General features: G+C 49.5%; 2 protein-coding genes across 8 annotated transcripts in view; both read left to right on the top strand.

The window, feature by feature from the left end:
- The window catches only part of LOC149352552 (uncharacterized), an 84,634-nt gene extending 77,527 nt beyond the window's left edge, over window positions 1-7,107 (top strand). For 2 of the 6 annotated variants that reach the window (XR_016290811.1, XR_016290809.1), the window contains 2 exons: window positions 3,052-3,186; window positions 3,433-3,560. Coding sequence is in view for 3 of the 6 variants with exons in the window: in XM_089581741.1 (XP_089437867.1) it covers window positions 879-1,046; window positions 3,052-3,186; window positions 3,433-3,669 (540 nt within the window). In the remaining 3 variants the exon portion in view is untranslated. Of the gene's footprint in view, window positions 1-878; window positions 1,047-3,051; window positions 3,187-3,432; window positions 4,803-6,922 lie in introns of those variants that run through there. The other 4 variants (XM_089581742.1, XM_089581741.1, XR_016290810.1 and 1 more) reach the window with 4 other exon arrangements.
- Window positions 7,015-20,552, top strand: part of LOC149352551 (N-acetylated-alpha-linked acidic dipeptidase 2-like) — a 35,932-nt gene continuing 22,394 nt past the window's right edge. For both annotated transcript variants that reach the window (XM_089581744.1, XM_089581745.1), the window contains exons 1-8: window positions 7,015-7,422; window positions 8,748-9,164; window positions 9,475-9,740; window positions 10,416-10,572; window positions 15,144-15,269; window positions 16,946-17,261; window positions 18,311-18,410; window positions 18,844-18,927. In XM_089581744.1, the coding sequence (XP_089437870.1) occupies window positions 7,138-7,422; window positions 8,748-9,164; window positions 9,475-9,740; window positions 10,416-10,572; window positions 15,144-15,269; window positions 16,946-17,261; window positions 18,311-18,410; window positions 18,844-18,927 (1,751 nt within the window). In that variant the 5' untranslated portion in view covers window positions 7,015-7,137. The remainder of the gene's footprint in view (window positions 7,423-8,747; window positions 9,165-9,474; window positions 9,741-10,415; window positions 10,573-15,143; window positions 15,270-16,945; window positions 17,262-18,310; window positions 18,411-18,843; window positions 18,928-20,552) is intronic.

Raw genomic sequence — 20,552 nt, 5'->3', positions numbered from 1 at the left:
GTGGCGGGAGCTGGAGCAACTGAAAACTGCGTTGCAACGCCATCTGCAGGCGGCATCAAGGATCGAGACAGCCAATGCGTGACCTTTATTATCAGCAGGCATGTTGCTTGGCTCGCTTCAAGGTTTCGTGCTTTAGCTCGCCAAAATGCCGCAGTTTTCCGTTGCCCTGGCTCCCGCCGCGTGGAGTATACGACTTTTGTCCCCGATAGTACATACGCGCCTTGACCGGAATTGCGCTTACAATGTCAAACAACAGTTCCAAGACTTGCCGTTTGTCAAGCGCTTACCGCAGGAAAGCGACAGTCAATTCTCCCCCACTCACTGGATGCTCTCAGCGTTCTCGTAATGTGGGTCTTGTTTTAATGCCATATTCGCTCTCGTACCTATGAACCTGAGGGAAGGACAGAGCGACATTTTCTAATCTCACGGTGCAATAATTATATAGGGGCTATTTCGCGTAGATAGCTATTCGGGTGACATTTGATTCACGGTCGCTCATTACCGCTACTACACTGGGCCTTACGACTAGCATTATTCGTGCCTATGAACGTGTCCGTCATATAGCGTCTACGTACGATTAGATACCGCCAGAATCTTAAGTTTCGCGAGGAGAAATATTCCGAGCTAAAATACTTTTTTTTTTCCCTACACGAAAATACTTCCCTTCAGCCACAGGCGAAATATTGCCTCAGTTATCGCAAAATACTTCAATATTTTACTGCATTCGCGTCGCCGTTAATAGAGAGTGAAATTTGCAGTGGCGAAATCAGCCTTTCCGTTAATTGGATGCTGAGTGAGAGAAGATTCCTTCCAAGCTCACCTCGCAGTGAGTGGCCTAGTGAGTTCACAGCTGAGACGCGCTCTTCTTCTCCATCAAGGAGCGCAACGTCGTCAACGTGCTGTTCGACTGGATCGGTCCGCGCTTCTGGGAGCGCCGGTCTGCGCACACGGCGCAGTTGCTACTCTGCGTCCTGGCTGCCTTCCTCTCAGAGTTCATCGGCAACACTACCCTCAACGACCTCATGGTTCCCGTGGTTGTGCGCATAGTACGTGAGCCTTATTTCGGCGCCGTCTTAATTTATTGAGTGTTGTTAATAATAATAATAATTTATTCACAAATCTAGCAACACATTTAGAGAAATCAGGCTCGCCTAAGCCATCATTGTGGCTTGTCACGCGAAGCCTGTCAGTCAACAGCAAGACTCGGCCGCAGAACTGTCTGTTTTTAGGGAGGGAAAAAAAAGCGCTGAAAGAAACCAAACGTATTGCGAGCAATACAATACAAAGCACTAAACAGGTAGAAACAAGAATTTTAAAAATTGCACAGAAATGCAAATATACAGCAAACAATTATTTCAAGTGCAATTTCTTCAGGTTTCTGCGAATATCACTTATAGACTCACAGGAATTAATTTCTGGGGGAAGAGCATTAAATATATCTGGTACATGATAAGCTCGAGTATATTTGCCAAATCTGGTACACATGTGTGGTATTGAATATGCGGGCACATGACGTAAAGGCCGGGAAAGCATCTTTAAATCTATCTTTCCAGAAATGTCAGAGTACCACTGTATGAAACAAAAAGGGATCGAAAATTAGGCATAGCATCTGAAAAAAAGTTGACATTTTGTGGCATACACACGTCGTAAGTAACACTTGTTAGTATACATTTTTTAGCAACCTATTTACACACCAGAACAAATGTTGTGATTCTGTATCTGAATATAGAGTCCATGGCCACGGCGGTCTAATTTCGATGGAGGCGAAATTCTAGAGGCCCGTGTACTGTGCAATGTCAGGGGACGTTAAGAACCCCAGGTGGTCGAAATTTCCGGTGCCCTTTACTATGGCGTCTCTCATAGCCTGAGTCGCTTTGGGGCGTTAAACCCCATAAACCAAACCATACCAAACCATCTTGCACCTAATGCTTCCAAAAAGCTTTCGTATTTAACGGTTTTGGGAAACCGGTATTGCACAACAACGGCGAGATACTGGCGCCCCTTGTCAAGGAAATTTTGCGCTCCTTTCGGATGACCATGGTCGCCATGCAGTCCGTATATTTTTAGCGCACTTACGCGTGCTGCTTCAGGATCTTGGCTACGCATTGTCTACGTGACTGTTTATTTCTCCACTGAATGACGTGCTCTTCGTAATCTTCCCAGACCACATACGCATATTTTTGTATAACCCGAATGATGACATAAATTCATTTTAATCCCAGCACTCCTTTTCGGAATTCAGCCTTTTCACTGAATTCACACGAGTTGGTTAAATCTATTGTTGCATTGACCCTTCGTTTACATTAGTATATAATTCTGGTATACGACGGACAAAATGGCTAGACGCTTTAACTAGACTCGAGAACATTATCACAATGGCAAAAGAGAGGCCCACACGAAAGCTCACGCAGAACCATATTTGTCTTCACCACTGTGTGTGAAACTGAATGCTTCTCTTACATGCCATTGTAAACATTCATATGCGCATCTGTATGCATTTCTTGAATGCCAACTAACCAGCACCCCGCCATGGTCATCGCGCTAACACTCTTGTAAAACTGCGGAAGGCTCCTGTATTCGTCTTTCGCCTGCAGAAACTTGTTTGACCTTCTTTTTGGACGCCCAAAGAAAAAGCGCGTATCTATGGTGTCGATGTGGCGTAGGCGATGTGTCGTGTTCTCTACGAGCCAACGGGGGTTGCTTACTCTTCTTCTGCTGTTTTTCGCAGCACGCACCGAATGCATGTTCAGCGCGCTAACATATGATGCAAATTTATCCGCAGTCAACCTCTCCGTTGGTCGAAATGTGATCAAAGGCTCAACATCTGCAGTTGCGTACTTTTCTTGTTTTTCTGTAATTTTACCAAAACACAGCCCAGTCAACGACAATCCCCACTCTAGCGATTACATCTGTAGTGGTTCCAATTGTACAGTACATTGCACTGAGAGCTAACTTGAACGAAACGTTCGCAGGGATTGTGGGAAAGGGGGACTCACTGACATTAACCTCTACGTCGTACAGAAAGCAAAATGTCTGCTATCTGTGTTGCAGGCTTCTGCTGCGCGCACCCACCCACTGTATTTTGTGGTTCCTGTTGGCGTCATCGCTTCTGCCAATATGATCCTACCAATGTCCCTGCCGCTGCTGATGCTACGTGAATCCCTGGATATACCTTGCACGCGAATGGTTAGTACGTGCGTCCAGATAAGTTTTGTTACTTTACTACTTCTAATATATGTCTGCTACGCGAGATCAGCTGCGGAAAAGACAAATTAGGTCACTAAAGACTCATTTCGTTGGTTTCGCTTTTGGTTTGCAAATGGCAGGGCAGACGAGTTCTGTGCACGCCTCTAACAGCCACCGTCAAAACGCGGGGAAATTTCTGATGAGTTATATCGAGACCATCTGCTCTTGTCGTCTCTCCTAATGCAGATATTAACCGGCCTGGTGCTGAAGACCGCGCTCGTCCTTTCCATGTTGTTCACAATGAACACACTGGGGACGTTGATCTTCTCCAACCAGGAAATAGAACAAGCTCTGCGTTTGGTCAATCTCACGCCAGCAGGGACAAATGCCACCCGCCTGCCACCGCAACGCTGTCACAGCGTTCCGTCCAACGTGACAGACAGGAACCGCGCTGAAACTGATACGGACGCTTCCAAATCCTGAAACGGATATTGTACGGCGCTAAAGTAATTTGTGGTTATCGTCTGTCTGAAATAAAACGTTTATCAAACAGAGGCGTCATAGTACGCCAGCAAGGGTCCAGATGAAACTTCAGGAGCTGCTGCTTTCTATCGCGCGAACGTTTCCGCGCGTGCTGTTTCTGCAGGTAGGTGCGATCATTTGCGCAGTCGCAGGGAGAGACGTGAATCCTGTCTGAAATTGCAGGCGCAGTCGCTACAACTGTCGCCATAGTGCAGAGCCGTAACAAGCCTCGGCGCCTCCTGCTGATGGCGGCGATGCGGAAGATTTTGCCTTGTCGATAGCGGAGCACGTAAAGGCTTGAAGAAGGCGCACGCACTGGTCGGCCGTGGTCGTTGTGCGGCTATCCATAATTTAAACTTCCTTTACCGCTCTTTTCCCTTCAAAGCTAGCTTTCTAGCACTGTGTCAGTTGATAAGAAGCCAACTTTAGCCCCCGGAACGCATGCTCGACGTTTACTTTTACTGCCGCCTCGCGTGAGGCTATTGGCCCCGATCGATCGAAACAACTTGCTTTGATTGATTGATTGATTGATTGATTGATTGATTGATTGATTGATTGATTGATTGATTGATTGATTGATTGATTGATTGATTGATTGATAACAGTGCCCAGGCGTTAGCTAGACTAGTGGCGGGGGCCGTTCTGTCAGCCGGGAGCGGTCTTCTGCTCAGTGGGGCACCGTTAGTTGTACCTGAGCAGGCAGCTTTGTGGGCTGTCTGAAGATTGAAAGAGCAACGGGAAAAGTGCAAGCAGCAAAATCATGTCATTAAGTTTGCGTATGAAGGTTTGATCACTGGATGATCCCATACACGCTTCAAGGTGTACGTAGGCGCCAAGTTCCACGCCCTGTGGGTGAGCGTTGTATGACGCTCCTGCCTGCCAGAGGTTGCCCATGCCACAAAGCCAGCGTGGCGTGGCCACCGTTAATCATAAAGACTGCCAACACACATGAACGCGAATCTGGTGCTACGGCAATTGAAGACAGTTTTCTCTTTTTAGGCTGTCGAAATGGGAGTAGTTCAGATGGAGGCATCGACGTAGGCAGTTGCGAGAGAAAAAAAAAAACTAATGCTGCTCAACTCTAGGGATCCCAAGCGTGGCCAGGCGGCGTTTCGGAAGCGAACAGTCAGCGCCCTCTTTGGCGAGAATGTCATAAAGAGGGAGCGGGGCTAGCGGGGTCTCTTCCTTGCAAGGCGGTGCTCGCGCGAAAATAAAGGTTTGCCTCGCGGTTTCGACGCTCTTGCTTGATGTAACGTTAGTTGTGCGGGTTAAAGAGCTGCACTGCTTCACTGCATTATCTTAAGTAAACGCAATGCTTCGCGATGTTGATGACAGCAAAACAGAAATCACAGTGCATAAAAAGCATTTCTTCATTGCTAAAGCAAAACACTCCGCGCCTGTTGCGTAGGTCATTCAGCGTCCACTTGAAATGCAATTGACCTAAGTGTCTCACGGTATCTGCCACGCATAACGCAAGAATAATAGCATTGTAAAGTAACAGACGAGCGTTATGAAGCTTAAAACGAGCGCGCTACGGCAGCAACCGGCCAAAAAAGAAAAACAGTTTTGCGAAAAGCACTGCTGATTTACATAACTTTATTGTTAACCTGTTCTTAAAAAGCGGCCGCCCGTGCATAGGCGCCCATAAATCAGGGGACGCCGCTTCGCTGATCATCCCTTGCATGCCAGGTAAAGCCAGGAATCGCATTCTGCGCAATCATGATCTCGCACTAATTGCTATCTAAACTAAAACTGCCGTCAAGTGCCGTTCAGCGTAATTTTGCATTGAAAAGCACCGCGAAAAACACGAAGCACCAAACATGAGAAGCAACACTCGCATCGCGCTGAAAGCGTGCCGCTTCTTCCGCCGTGTTCAGCGTTTTTGCGATGCATATACCAAACGGATCAAAATAAAAGCTCAACCCTCCATCCTGATACTCTCTGTGGTACTATCGTATTAATTAAAACCTATCTACTAATGACGTGCATTGCCTTAGCTCGCGCGAAAAACATTAGAGCTCATCGGCGCCTGCAGCGATCGAGTGCGTTGTGGGCAATGCAAATATTCGTGTTAGTCTCAGAGGTATGCCTGCGATTTCTAACACTGCTACACGATGCGAATTAAGCCAATACTTCCGCAAAACAAAGACAACTCTCTGCGCACTGCTGCGATCCACGCTTTGCGCCTCTGCTTTTCGTACCTCTTGCCTCGGAAGCGGCGAACTGCGCAAGCCGTTGCGGCACTTCACAACACAACAGTAACGAATTCAAGCTTTCTGCGAAGACGCAGAAGTCGATGCCATTGCGAAACGTGCAAGAATATTGCGCGCGAAGCATGCAGAGTCACTGGAGAACTCGTCTCTGCGCGCTCCCTACAATTTCGCCTCTCGTCGCTAGGGAGGCGACGCGGCGCTGCTACCGCGCCGGCAAACTTGAGCTTGGGTTCCCTATCAAAGGCGCACAGCCTCTGTAGCTAGGAATAAGATGCTTCCATGCATTTTGCGATGTCAGCGCATCTTAAAAGGCCTCAGGGGTTCTAAATTAATAGAGACTCTTCCTCTATATGGCGGCTGTCCTAGCCGCACGCGCAGCTTTGGGACGTTAAACCCCACACACCAGCATGATTTGGAGGCTGTCGTTATCGCTGTTGTTGGCCTCTGGTGGAGTGGCACATACGGGGGATTGGACAGGCTGTCTTCTGATTGCTCATCTGCTACTTCTTCCTCTTCGCGTGTAGCTTTTCTTCCAAGCTCAACCGGATGACATGTATAACCTATCATCCTACGTACGCGTTCATGCACGCAGGGTACGCTATATGCCACCGCCACGCGTACACTACGCTTTTAAAACCATGGGTGGTCTTCACTGCTATCAAGGTGAGCTCTGCAATGCAGACACGAAGTGTTGCTCCGAAGTGCAGTCGCAAAAGTGGCTTTGAAATACTTATAAAACTTTGTCGCTTTCTCCGCCGCCTCCCTCCCAGTTCTGCACTTCTCATCCGCCGCGAATCTAATCACATTCGTCAGGCGCAAGCTAATTCCTTTCTATGTGACGTATGTACCCTCCACACACTCGACTGCTCAGGCCGCCCTTTAAACTGTGAGGTATATGACATCTGCCATGACAATGCACATGCATGCAGGACCCCATCCACAATCCGCAACGGTCTCCTTTTTTGCGATAAAAGTTTATTCTCTCTCTCTCGCTGCATTAGAAATGCTCCCAAAAACGAGCGCATGGGGGCGTCCGGCGGCCGCTGTAGAAGAAGCAGCAGCTGCCGGCGCAGCGCGTGGACCTCGCGCCCCTCTTCTTGCGCCAGGAGCGCCGCGACGAAGTGAAAGCTGCGCACAGGAACGCGTCGAGGCGGCAGCACAGCCAGGACTTCGAGCTACCTAAAGCCCGCGGCGAGAGTCGGCAGCAGAAGCAGCCATGTTGCCGTGGGCCAGGCGGCGCCTGGTGCGGGTGCACTCGCAGATCATGGGCAGCCAGAGCGCAGAGCGGCTCAGCCCGGCCGCCAGCGGCTACCACGAGGAGGAGAGGCCGGTCTACGCCTCCCAGTCGGCCACCAGCCCGCCCAAGCAGCTCAGCTACGACTCGGCGCTGCCCGGGGACTGCTCGGTCATGCTGCTCAACGTCGAGGTGCTCGATGAGGACAACCGGCAGCCGGCGCCCCCTTCGCAGCCGGCGCCGCTGCCCCTGCAGCCGCGATACTCGGTACACTCTCTCGCTCCTCGCTTTCATTGCGCCGCGATTTTAGGCTGCCACTAAAACTCTGGAGGCCACGACTCTTCCTCTGGGCAGTGGTGGCGAGGCTTGCCTCGCCGCGCAAAATTCATTGCGTCCGCACATCATATTCACAGACACATGACCGACCGAAGCACTGCGGTGAGCTTTCGCGTTCGTGTGTTCCGTGCCTTCTTGTTTATGCTCCATTTTATTCCGTCTGAAATAGAAAACGATGCCGTTGCCATACATAGTTAACAGGGTCTACCCGAGGTCGGTTCGTTGGATACGCGAGCACGTTGTATTTCTAAACTGCAGATTAAATATATATATATATATATATATAGGACCCTCCCTCTTATACAACAAAGCAATCTTGCATTCCAGAAATGGTGGGGAGTTTATTTCGTAGTGGTAGTAGTAGTAGTTTATCAATAAAATAAAAACCGAAGGAAAAGGTATCGCCGGCCGTAGCAATTGCTCTACTATCTTAAGCACCCGAGCTTCGGCCAGCGGAAAATAAAGGGACAGGAAGAGGTTAGATAAGGGGTAAACACCGATGAGAGTGACAGCGATCAGGAAAGGACAAAGGTAGAACTATGAACAATATTTACACATACACACAAACAGTCCCGCAATAAGAAATAAAAATAACGCCGCCCATGCGTGTTATTCACAATTCGGACTGCACAACGTTCGCGCCCTCGCCATGCCGGCCCCATTACGTCCTAGCATTTGTGGCGGCTCCACTTCGTGCGTCTTCGCAATTGAAATTCAGCGCCGCTCTTTCACAGAAGTCCTGAACCAGAAATAAAAACAGCTTACGAAAGGCGCACGAATACCTTCGCGAATCTTGCCGTGCAATTTGTCCCACATGTTGAACGCACACCGGACGGGCCAGTAATGAGCTGCCTCTTCAGTCTTTCCACAACTCATTGATACTCGCTCGTGGTTCCCTCCAGCGCCTCTGTGGTTTGCCTGCGACAACATCGGCTCGGCCGCTCTCTGCGCACTATCCACTTTCCGCTGTCTTTAGTTCAACGCCATATTGTGCCAGAAAATGTTTACAAATTTGTTCAGTTTAATGCAGAGCTTTCTCCGTAATTCACGCCAAATTTGATTTGGCAAAAACTGAGCATTCGTGCCAAACCACCGGCACGTGGTTGACTAATTTCTTAGTTGGTGCATAAAGGACTTGGTCATTGATTTACGTGGCTTGTTGTACAGACCCTCCAGGCCACACACCAGACAAGTAGGGACAGTTTTAACGCACCGTTTTCAGGGTGCAAAGCTTGCTGACTGGTGCCCTTCTGCAGGAGCCCATATCCCCAGACCGGCTGGAGCGGGAGCGGGAGCGCATGGAGCGAATGGAGCGACTAGAACGGCTGGAGCGCGAAGAGGAGGAGCGTCCGCGCTGGCAGCGCTCCGTCGAGCGGCCGGCCATGTCTCCGTCCGCCGGGGCGATGTCGCCAATTGCGGGCGTCGCGTCCCCGCCTGGGCAGCAGTACATGCGCGCGGTGTCGCCGATGCCGATGCGGCCCCAATACGCCGTGTCCCCGGCAGGCTCACGGCCCCGGATCCCTATGTCGCCCATGTTGTCACCGCAGTCACCGTCGCGCCAGTTCGTGTACCCTGGCCCACCGATGGCCCGACGCATGTCCGGAGCCATAAGCCCGCTGTCGCCGCGGTCGGGGTCGCGCTCCCCTTCTTGGCCCTTCATGACCGACCGTCAGGTCTGCACTTTTGCTTCAGCGCAACGCGTGAACGCTTCGCGGCTTCCACTTGGGCGAGTGGGCCATCGCTTCTGAAAGCAGGTTTGAAAATTATCGCGCGACACAAGACACGGACACGAGAGGGACAGGAGGCACACGCGTGATGCTCATGTCTCTTGTCCTCCTCATGTCCGTGTCTGGTGTCGCTCTATAATTTTGAATCCTCGGCATACCGACTCGGTCAAACTACCATTTTGGTTTGAAGCGGGTTCCGGCGCAGAGGACCATTCGTGTACGCAGCGCGAACCAGGCTCCATCGCCGCACACGCAGGTGATGGCGGCGCGTCAGTACCGCAAGGAGCGGCACAACCTGCTCGAGTGGATCATGACCTGGGTGTTTGTGGTGACGCTGGCTGTGGTGCTGCTGGCCATCCTCGTCTTCTACGCATCTTGGCAGACGCGGCTGGACAAGAAAATGCAGGAGCACCTCAACCTGCTGCAGCGGCTCAGCCACTCACCTCGATTCGGCAGCTCTGTTTTCAACGAGCTGTACAAGGTCGACCTGCCCACCGAAGTGTCCCTGCGTACCATCCTCAAGTAATGCAGACAACAGATAAGGGCTCTGTGCACGCCGCCGCATTCCTTCTATGATGCATGTCACAAAATATACGTATATTTAGAAAGGGGGGAGCGGGGATAGCAGTGATGCGGCCCTCAGTTAACACGTTCTGCATCCGGACAACTGCGATTATTCAGAAGGTGGCGACCGTGATTCGCTCTCTGGAAGTGTGCCCCAACTAGACATGTCCTGTCCACTTCGATCTGCGCTGATTGGTTGAAGCCGCAAATGCGGAGGTGTCGGCTGCGTGACAACTGACCCGTCTTTCCTATTACGTCATCTCGGATCAAACTGCACTCGCCATTGAATCAATAATTGAAGTGCAAAAGCGCACATTGCAAAACTCGTGCCAAAAATACTTAGGATATACACTAAAGCGTTCAAAAGGAGAGGCTGTGTTCGATTTAAAGACTGCGCGATCTTCTACCTAACGCGATCCGTGACGGCGGCAGTGACGTTTGCAGTATTGTGGTGCAGTAAAACGCGTCCAGTTTAAGCCACGCCCATTGTGACATGGCCACTGAGTGGGCGCTTTCCGAATAAGGACCTCTTTTTGCATTTGAGCACATGCCGCGCGGCCGAGCGCGGTGACGTGTATGTTTATGTTGCGGCTGCGCATATGTCTGAGGCGTTCAAATTCTGACTTGATGCAGGACAATAACAGACCTGAGATACATCGCCGGCACAGAAACAGAGTCTCCGGTTACCATCTACGTCGACAGATTCATGAAGGACAACAAGCTCAATCACACAAAGATCTTTACCTACGTGGTCAGCCTTTCTCACCCCAGCTCAACAGACAGAAACAGGGTAACTATGCAATAGCAACCATCGAGCAGACTGTAAGTACAGACGCCTTTTTGCCGAGGATAAAAAATTGATGGTGTTCGGCGTCCTCGTGTTCGGTTAGCGTAGTTCAAGCTTCGCATCCTGTGGTAGCTAGGGTTGTGTAGCCATTAATTTCGCGAATTCATCACCCGCTGATGTTTCCTTGTTTACGGCAAGTAAAATCTTAACTTGTCGCATGGCAGCGGGAGCATCTGGGGTGGGATGCACGAAAATTTCACGTAAGTGCAGTTCGTGATTATCCGACGCCTTTTTCGTAGGCTGTCGCGATTTGGCTGTTGCATTGTTGGACATCATGAAAGACTAACGTTCGTGCGGCGGCCAGGCACTCAGTGCTTTTATGTCAGAGGATCTTGCACACTGCAACATTATAAACTGCTGTACAGATCTCCACAAAAGTTTCCAAGACCCGAAAGCGCGAAAAACCTGAATTTCCTCACTTCCTAGAGGCCCAGCCAGGAAGTGAGGGGTGCCTTGGGCAGGTCGTATAGGAAAGTGCATAGGGCAAATTTCTATTCGTGACAGCATGCCTAGAATGACAAGCAATTACGCTTTGCGGTAATTTTCGGGTTTCGAAAAACTTCACGAACATCTGTGCGGTGGGCCGTCCGAGTATAGGAAACACCACCTTATTTTAAATTGAATTCAGCGCAAAAAAACAGACAAGGGACAAAGAGAGACACACTGAGACAACACGAGCGCTGACTACCAACTGTTTATTCATGCTGAAGTACAGGGGATATATAGGAAGGGAATGAAGAGCATGCGCGTAGCGAGGTACAGATAATGCACATCCGTCAAGCAAACGAGTTAATCAAAAAACGAATCTAAAAAAGCACATTCAGATGAGTATATGTGTACCGACGTGTCACTGACACAACGTTCGGACAGCTTTCTGATATAATAAGCTTCTAAAACGAGCCTTGCCTTATCATTACCGCTCTTGCCAAGAATCGTGGTCTTCTCTAATCCCGCCCTACATTTACACGAAGCAAGGTGCCGCACAAGATTCACATTCGTGTCGTTATTTTCTATGTTTTTGGCATGCTCCCGTAGCCGGTCATTAATACAGGGGCCATGTGAAGCGTCTTGTTAAGATTATGCGGTCAGAATTGTGGCGACAGATCCGGCTTTACCAAGACTGGCTGAGGGTTTTGTGCCAAAGCTTGTTCCCTGTGGGTGTGGCAGATAAGAAGCTAATGGACTCGAAGCTTCAAGCATCGAACCTTATTGAACAGCGATGGAGAGCTGTCCTAGGCCATCTTCTAACCACCCACTCCAAGAAAAGGCCGAACCACGAGAAGGAGCGTGTAGTCTTCACCGGTGGGGCAAGCCTCCCTGAAAGGATTTCACGCGTCCTGGAAAAAGGCCCCAAATTCGGCATTCAACCTGAGGTGCCCGCCCATGAACTCCTCGCCATCAACAGGACTATAGCCTCAAAGGCGATAAACGAAGACCAGGAACGTTGCCTACTGGATGGCGTGGACTGCTTAAAAAGGTGTGCAAAACATCCCATGTACTGTAAGACTGGTTCCATTGATGTCTTTTCCGTTGTTAAATATTTTAAGGACCATGGTTTAAGCTTATTGCAATCTGACAAAGAAGGCATGTTTATCGTCATGCCGAACGGCCTTTTTAAAGAAAAAGCACTCCAAGCGGTTCACAAAAATTTTATGCCTGTCAAACGAAGCCAAACCAGGGTGAAAACTAAATTCATTGCTTTTTGTAGCAGCCTACAGTTGTCTTCTCTGGCAACTGCCATCAATGCCAGCTCAAAGAATTCCTTGGATATTTTTTTCGCGGCAAAAACGCACAAACCGGATATGCCATTCAGGGCCATTGTTAGCGAGAAGGGTTCATGGCAACACAACGTCAGTCGTTTTTTGCTCACCAAGCTTAAGCACATTCCTGTTGATGACCCCTTTCTGATAAAGAAGTCACAAGAAGTTGCCGATTTTGTGCAGAATAACGATCGGATGGATTTAGCCTTTTCCATTGACATCCAAGACTTGTTCTATTCTGTTCCACATGCTGAGCTGTTAGCTTCGGTCAGAGAAAGCATTGAAGGCTCGGGGGCTGTGGCTTTTCAGAACTCAGCTGGTATCTCGGTAGACAATTTTTTAAAATTACTAGAATACTACCTGCAGGTAACTTTTATCTCTCATGACAACGAGTTTTTTCTGCAGCGTAAGGGCATTTGTATCGGCTCATGTGTAGCTCCCATTTTATGTGACATATTTTTATCTTCAATTGACCGCCTTCTTGCACGGACTTTTCAAGGGGGGCCAGTTTTTAAAGTTTTTAGATATGTTGATGACTTTTTAATTATTTTAAGGTCAGGGAACTTTACATCCCTTGACCATATTGTTTCACTGGTTTTATCTACTTTTAATCAACTGGGGAAAGGTTTAGTTTTTACCCATGAACTACCTGAAAGTCAGACTTTGCGTTTTTTAGACCTTAAGCTCACGTTCTGCCGAGACCATACCTGCTGGATGTACTCCCCCCGAGCCAACAAAGAGTTGCTCAGCTTTGATTCCGCTCATTCCAAGGTGGTAAAGCGAGCTATTGCGTCGCTTTGCCTGGAATCTGCGCTTCGAAAATCCTGCCCACATAAAATGCTAGAGAGTTTGAACGATCAGGTTTCGCGACTTTCAGTAGCAGGCTTCCCTGGCCCGGTCATTTCAGCTGTTGCCGAAACCCTCCTGCAGAAGCATAAAGGCGCCCAGAAAAGACATGAAACCCCTTCTTCTAAGCCGGTGGTGGTCCCTTATGTACACCAACTCTCTCACAACCTCAAAAAAGTGGCTGGCAGGCACCACGTGCCCTTGGTATTCTCAGCTCCAAACAAGCTGTCCAAGCTATGCCCTCGCATTACTGGTTGTGCCGGCAGGGGCTGCAACAAAAAACATGGGTTCGCCTACGCCAAATGTGCAATAGGTGTGGTGTACTGCATCCCCCTCTCATGTGGGGCTTCATACGTTGGCCAAACTGGCCGCTGTATTAATGACCGGCTACGGGAGCATGCCAAAAACATAGAAAATAACGACACGAATGTGAATCTTGTGCGGCACCTTGCTTCGTGTAAATGTAGGGCGGGATTAGAGAAGACCACGATTCTTGGCAAGAGCGGTAATGATAAGGCAAGGCTCGTTTTAGAAGCTTATTATATCAGAAAGCTGTCCGAACGTTGTGTCAGTGACACGTCGGTACACATATACTCATCTGAATGTGCTTTTTTAGATTCGTTTTTTGATTAACTCGTTTGCTTGACGGATGTGCATTATCTGTACCTCGCTACGCGCATGCTCTTCATTCCCTTCCTATATATCCCCTGTACTTCAGCATGAATAAACAGTTGGTAGTCAGCGCTCGTGTTGTCTCAGTGTGTCTCTCTTTGTCCCTTGTCTGTTTTTTTGCGCTGAATTCAATTTAACATGCTTCACCAACTAGCCCGGCAGCTTGCTCTCCTGGACCACCTTATTTCCTGAGGTACGCATTCTTAAAAGCTCAGGTATTCCGATAACCATGTGGATAAGGTGGAGCATTAGGCCTTAAAACACACAAAACATTCTTTGAATCCGGAATATAACGACACATGCCACGTAGCGCTTGTTGCGTTGCGTGTTGCAGTGCGACTCTCCTTGCATGACTGATATAATGCACATATACCTTGATTTTACAACCAAAACAAACAACACAGTTCTCAGGTAGGATATTCCTAAGCATCAACCGCCCATACAGGCGTTTGAGTGGACTGATTAGCGCCCAAGCGGTTTTTTGTCATTTCATCTCACTACACAACATTGGAACTTGCTCGCTCCATGTCACCTCTTCAAGATGTGTCATGAAATCAGTCGCTCGTATATCTTGAAATGCGTGCAAACTCGCGGCAGTTTTTCTCTTCGCTGTGGAAGGCAGTGTGTTTTTGAGTGTTCGACCATGCACGGGCTATTCCGTAAACCTCCCAACAGCGAGCATTTTTGCCTGCAAAATATTTTTGGATGAATGCAGTCGAACAGGGTACTTATTGGTAAACTGTGTAATTCCGTACATCTTCATTCGTCTGGGCTCGTAAGCAGAATGAACAGTCTAAACTGAAAGTACTTAACGCGCAAAGTTTTCAAAATGTTTCCATCGTGATAGATACGTGCCGCTTGAAACCCACTGAAGCTCAGAGAGCGAAGTAAACACGCGGCTTTCCTTCGTATGTGTTCGTACATAATTTGCTCAAAAGCGTAGCTTATTGGGCTTGTTGGTGCATGATCATAACGAGAGAATATAGCGCACAGTATGAGTGGTGTTGTTCGTGTTGTTCGTGTCTTCTTGTCGCCTGTCCTACTCTGCGCTATATTCTCTCGCTATGTAATTTGCTCTTCGTGCGCATGCGTGGTATAATAATGGCTTTAATGTGGCTTAATATGAGCTTTTAAACTTTGGCCTGTCCAAATCTATCCCTCTGCTTTCATATTTAAGCTCGCATATTTGTAGCCCCTGTACGGTCCAGTATACATCTTGCCGCGCTCACTTTTCAGGTGCAGTTTGTCGACAGCAGCGGCAACGCTATCATCACCTTCAGCGACGAAGAGCCGCCAGTCGTGGGGAAAATTCTCGGGCCTCAGCTGGCGTACAGTGCTTACGGAAGGGCTGGAACTTTAACGGTAAGAAGCACGGGTTCCACTGAAATCGCTTCAAGCGCAGTGACATGCGGGATGTGGTGCGAACTTCGGTGTATCAAGTCACGGCGCATACAAACTCATAATTTCTCCAGCCAGAGATCAGGTTCGCCATGCCATTTTTAGCGCTAAGGCGTTCTTTAGCTCTTATAAGGATTTATGAACATAATTGCTACGAACATGGGCTTTTTTTCTTTACTTAGTTTTCCGACGTTAATTCCAAGTGATCGCGGCACTGGCCATCTATCATACAAACAAGGGTTAAGGGCTGTAAAGCTTGGCAATTGCACATTTCGTTCATCACGAAAACTGCGCTCTCTTCGACGTCACGGAAAACACGAGGTGAGCACAGATTCACGGTGTAAAGAATTTCTCCTGCTTCCTCACATCTTCGCAAGCAGCCGTGTGAGAAAGCTGGCCTAACAAATGGGATCCTTCGACGCGTATGCCGTTTAGTGTCGTGAATGCTGCCGTTATTCCGTTTCTCCATTTAAGTGTTCTTTGAATATAATATGTGCAATGCGGGGGCACTATTGTTTTTGAGCTTCCTGGAGAGACGGCTTTGCAGGAGCGCTGTTAGCCCGTTTTACTGCAGACCGTTTATTGCTCGGTGTATTTGAAGCACATGCCCGTTCTGCGGCATCTTCCTCGGTGCAAAAACACTAGTGCGTAGTAGCCTATATGAGAGGAAAGAATCTTCGGGGGCGAAGAGCTTGCGGTGTCGTTGATTCATCACATACGTCGGAGCTCTCCGTAGCCTTCAACTTCAAATTGCCTAAGCGAGATTTAAGGGTACAGAAGAGTAATGGTGCATGTATTCTTTATCCATGCACTTATATTTGGCTTGAACAAAAAATTTGTGTTAATAGCTGTTATTTTCGCTGTCATGTGGAAGGGAGTCTGGTGGAAACTGGCTGTATCCTGCGTCTAGCCTTCTACAAAGCGTAATAAGCAAATCAGTAATGCTTGGGGGCCTTCATTTTCCGATTAAGTTTTATGTTTCGTTATTAGCACCACGGACCTGTTCTCAATTCTTAGCAGCTCTTCTGGATGTCTAGCTTTTCATGCGACATATATATTTGGCTCTTAATTTGCTGTCACTAAAACGCACGAATTTTCTTGAAAAAAAAAGCGTTTTGTAAGATGAAGAATAACAAATGTAATTTATGCGACGAAGAAACGCTAAACGATGGATTTCAGCGGTGCACATATATTTCGCCTATTCGATGAAGCGAAAAAAAAACGTTCGTTTAGAATGATTCCGTCGCCCAAAGCTCTGAACTTACGTCATCGCATACTCACGAAGATGGTCTCGATTGTCGCAGTAGTCGGTCGCCCTGGCCTTGTGAGTGGCGCACGTACATTCATGTACAAAAGTTTGTGGGATGCAGATTCGCGAAAAAATATTCAATTCTCCGTTGCTTCGCTAGCCACTAAGCTAATATTTGTTCCAACGGATGGAGCACGCGTGTCTCCTCGCGCAGCTATGCTTCTCATTGAGCTGGTTTACCTGCCCATGCAGCAATAAATCCTCTACCGCGAATTCGCATGCCGCAAACTTCTGTCCATTCGAGATTCACTTCCTGCGACCTAACCGGAACGTCGGCACTCGTTTCCGCGTGTGCGCCTGTGTACACTATGCGAAATGAGCTATTTCGTAGGAGACCATCTTGTACGGCAACCGGTGCTTCCCGGAGGACCTGGATTACCTGGCCAAGACGGTGGGCCAGGTGCTGTGGGGCGGCGCCCTGCTGTGCCGCTACAGCACCACCGAGAGCCCCGGGCTTGCCGTGGCCGCGGCACAGAGGAAAGGCGTGCAGGCCGTGCTCTTCTTCAGCGACCCCCACGATGTGTCCGGGGGCGGCGCCAGCTCCTTCCCGCAGTCCTGGTGGATGCCCAACACTGCCATCCGCCGCTCCAGCGTGCGCGTCGCGCACGACATCGGAGACCCCTCCAGCCCCGGTTTCTCGTCCCGCTGTAAGTGCGGCGAAGGACAGCCTCCAAGCGTGAACCTCTAAACCTAAGGTCTCGCCATACATCATGCCGTTCTAGACGACGACTCAATTTTACACGAAAGGCGAAAGGCCGGCGAAGTCGTCGGTGATATTAGACTCGGGTTAAGCTCTGATCGAGGTTAAGCTGATCTGATCTGTCCGAGCCGCAGATGGAAGTTGATGAAGACGACGTGCAATGCACAGCGCGAGTGTGTGTTGCAGTTTAACACGAGGCGTGCTCGGCTGCGGCGACAGCGTAGCGTTCTCACGTAGCGACCTGCTCAGCTGATATGTTCGCGCCTCCGCGGGTTCGACTCCCAGTCGTGGATATTTATTTGGTAACTTTAGAACTTAACATGGCGTCGCTGTTGGTAGGCAACGGCACAAGATAGAGACAAGATTCGTGGTCGGTGTTGGTGAGCGTATGAGTACTTTCGCACTAACATGTGCGGCAGCGCTGCATTGGTCTGTGACCAAATTTTTTTATTTGCCCGTGCTAAGTCCAGTGGGTGAGGTTGGGGACCGTGCGAAAAACGAGAGCTAAACGTGCACTTTCGGGCGACATTGCTTCTGCTGCGCATATTTCATAATCTTGCACCCGCCCTGAAACCAAGCGAAAAGGAAATATGCTGCAGCCGCTCGCCACCTTATTCGAATTCCGAGAGCAAGAAGAGGGAGTGGGAAAGGGCAGCGGGTACTTGCACGGCCACCGTTGAGCGGCCCTTTCCTGTAGGTATTCTGTGCCGATGAGCAGTAGCCACTGCCGCTGTGGTGATTAAGCTCGCTAGCTCTGGTTATAGCTCGTCGTTCTGAATTGCGAGATTGAAGCACAAAGACCGGAAATATTACAAAGGTGCTCCCTTCTGCACCACTCATATGCGTGCGTGCATGCGTACGCCCTTGCTTAAAGAAGCTTTATTGGGGACCTCTGCCTGTGCCACTGCACACCGTGTGCGTTACTTGGGGCTTTGATCGAGCCTATCCGCGCGCGTTCCCAGTGTTTGTGTCGCTCACCGTTCGCTCTGTGCTCAGACGCGATCAGCGACCTGTTCAGGGCGCCCATCGAGGAAACCATGGTGCCCACGCTGGCGGTCCAGCCCATCAACAACAACGATGCCGCGGAGCTCTTCAGGTGAGAGGCTCCGCAGCACTCGCTAGTTTATCGCGTGCGCAATGTGCAGCGAAGCGAGCTTTTACTTTTATTTAGAAAAAGAAACGTTCCAGATTTCCCAGCCAAATATGATGTGGTTTGATTTACGGTATGAGAACAAATTCAGGGCGTAGCGTGAAAGAGCACCTAAAACAAGCAAAATCTTCTGTGGCACAGCGAAGATACGTAATTTAAACTCGCAGTCACACAGATTTTTTCATTTTCTTTTATTTCTTGGCTAAAGGCGCCTTAACGTACGCACACACCTGTGAGTGAGAGAGTGCGTTTCAGCTGTCGCTGTCACTTATGCGACTTACCGGCAGATTTTATTTTTTTAATTCTTGCTCCTTTTCTTTCTGTCATTGCTCCTTGTGTCTTTTGACTGCCGGTCTTCAACCTGGCGCTCTATTTTCAGGAACCTGCAGGGAAAAGAGTGCCCAGACAAGTGGGCGCCCGCATTCGGCCTGCCGTGCCACCTGGGAGACACAAGCACGGGAAAGTAAGATATTAAATGCCCGACGTTTCCATCCTGATCACGGTTCTTTCATAAGGCGTACTCCTCGAAGCTCGTTGGTTGGTGTGTGCTCGTGCCAGTGAGTCGAGCACCGAATGCTCGAAGCTGGAGCTTTAAAGCGGTGCATGCATGACCGGTCGGGCCTCGGCTATTCTGCGCCGGGTGGCCAAAGTGACAGGGCTGCGCCAGTCCGTCCTCAAGGGAGAGGTTCAATATTAGTCCCGTCCGAGATTTGATGGCGCCAAATTTGGGCCCTGCTTAAGCGCTAGCAGGTCGTAAGACGGAGTGTTGACGAGCGTGATCTATAGCCGACAGGCACAGAGGGAAACAGATGGAAGAAACGTCTCGGCAGAGAACGGTCCTGGGCACATGCCGTCTTTATCCTGGAATGGCTGTTTGTTGTAGAGAACAAAGCTATGTATTGTCTTCGTGTACGGCTTGCGATAAACGAGCGTGAGGAGCGAGGCCCCGCTATATAACATCAGTCGTTCGTGTCGCGCTTTGTGGTCTCGCATTCCCGCGTCGCGGTGACGACCTGCATACTTCGGTGCGACACTCAGCGACGCGGTCAGCTCATGTATCGTGCTTGGATGCGCCATTGGCATAGGCGTGTGCATGGGATGTGGGGGGCAACAGTGGCACCCTAAATAGGCACGGGGAATGGGGACGCAAAATTTTGTCCTTCTTTCCTGCTCCCCGGAAAAGCAGCAACTAATGCAGCTCAGTATAAGGTCAGAGTGGCCAGCATCGCCTGCCCCCTGCGGCACCTGTCTAAACCTGACTCCACAAGTTCAAGCTCCACACGTGCGACACATGGACGTTGCTCGGCTCTTGTTTCCTGTCAGCGCCTGCAGTTCAAAGAACCGCGGCGACGCACTGTTATCAGTACAATCGCGGCCGCTAGCAAATAGAGGGAGGAAATGTAGGAAGCGTATCCGCGACGCTCAAAAGGCCCGCTCTGTGTGTTGTGCGTGTGTGGCACTGGCCACATTTTCGTTATCACTACTCCAGCCTCTGTAAACTTTTTCACGACCCTGCTGGCACGTTGTCGCGTACAAGGTGCCCCGCCACGAAGACCTAAAGATACAGCGCGATATGCCAGGATAAAGCTAACTCAGCTTCGCCGCAGGCCATCGCAGACGAGCGTACTAGAATTTCGGACCGGTTGATTTCACTCGAATTTAGAGCCATTCGAAGCGCGTAAACGCGAGCATAAATTTGCTGCGCTTCGGACGGAACTCTGGTGGCGCAGTTTTCAGAAAAAAGCCGAGCTGTTATTAGGGGTCTTTCCATGCATGAAGCGTGCGCCACAGTGTGGAGGAGCACTTTTCTAAAGCTGTACTGGCCGCTGTGCGACCTTCTACGGGCCATGCCTGGAACCAGCAGCAAGCGCCAAGCGCCGTCAAGAGCGCACAGTTCAAATTACAGGCGTGCATGCCGCAGGTATCTGAATTTCGCGCACTAGCGGAACAACATTTGATTGAAATTGACTTTCGTATCTTTTGTGACCTCAGGGTTAGAAATTAACCCCCAATTGTTTGTTTAATTGAAAAACTAAAAATGAAGGTTATCAGCGGATGAATGCCTAGTTCTTTTTTTTTAACACTCAG

Source organism: Amblyomma mixtum, chromosome 3, assembly GCF_055824585.1.
Source record: "Amblyomma mixtum isolate Tamu chromosome 3, ASM5582458v1, whole genome shotgun sequence".
Lineage (NCBI taxonomy): Eukaryota > Metazoa > Arthropoda > Arachnida > Ixodida > Ixodidae > Amblyomma > Amblyomma mixtum.
The sequence above is the reverse complement of the archived record's forward strand: the minus strand, read 5'-3'. Positions and strand labels throughout refer to the sequence as shown.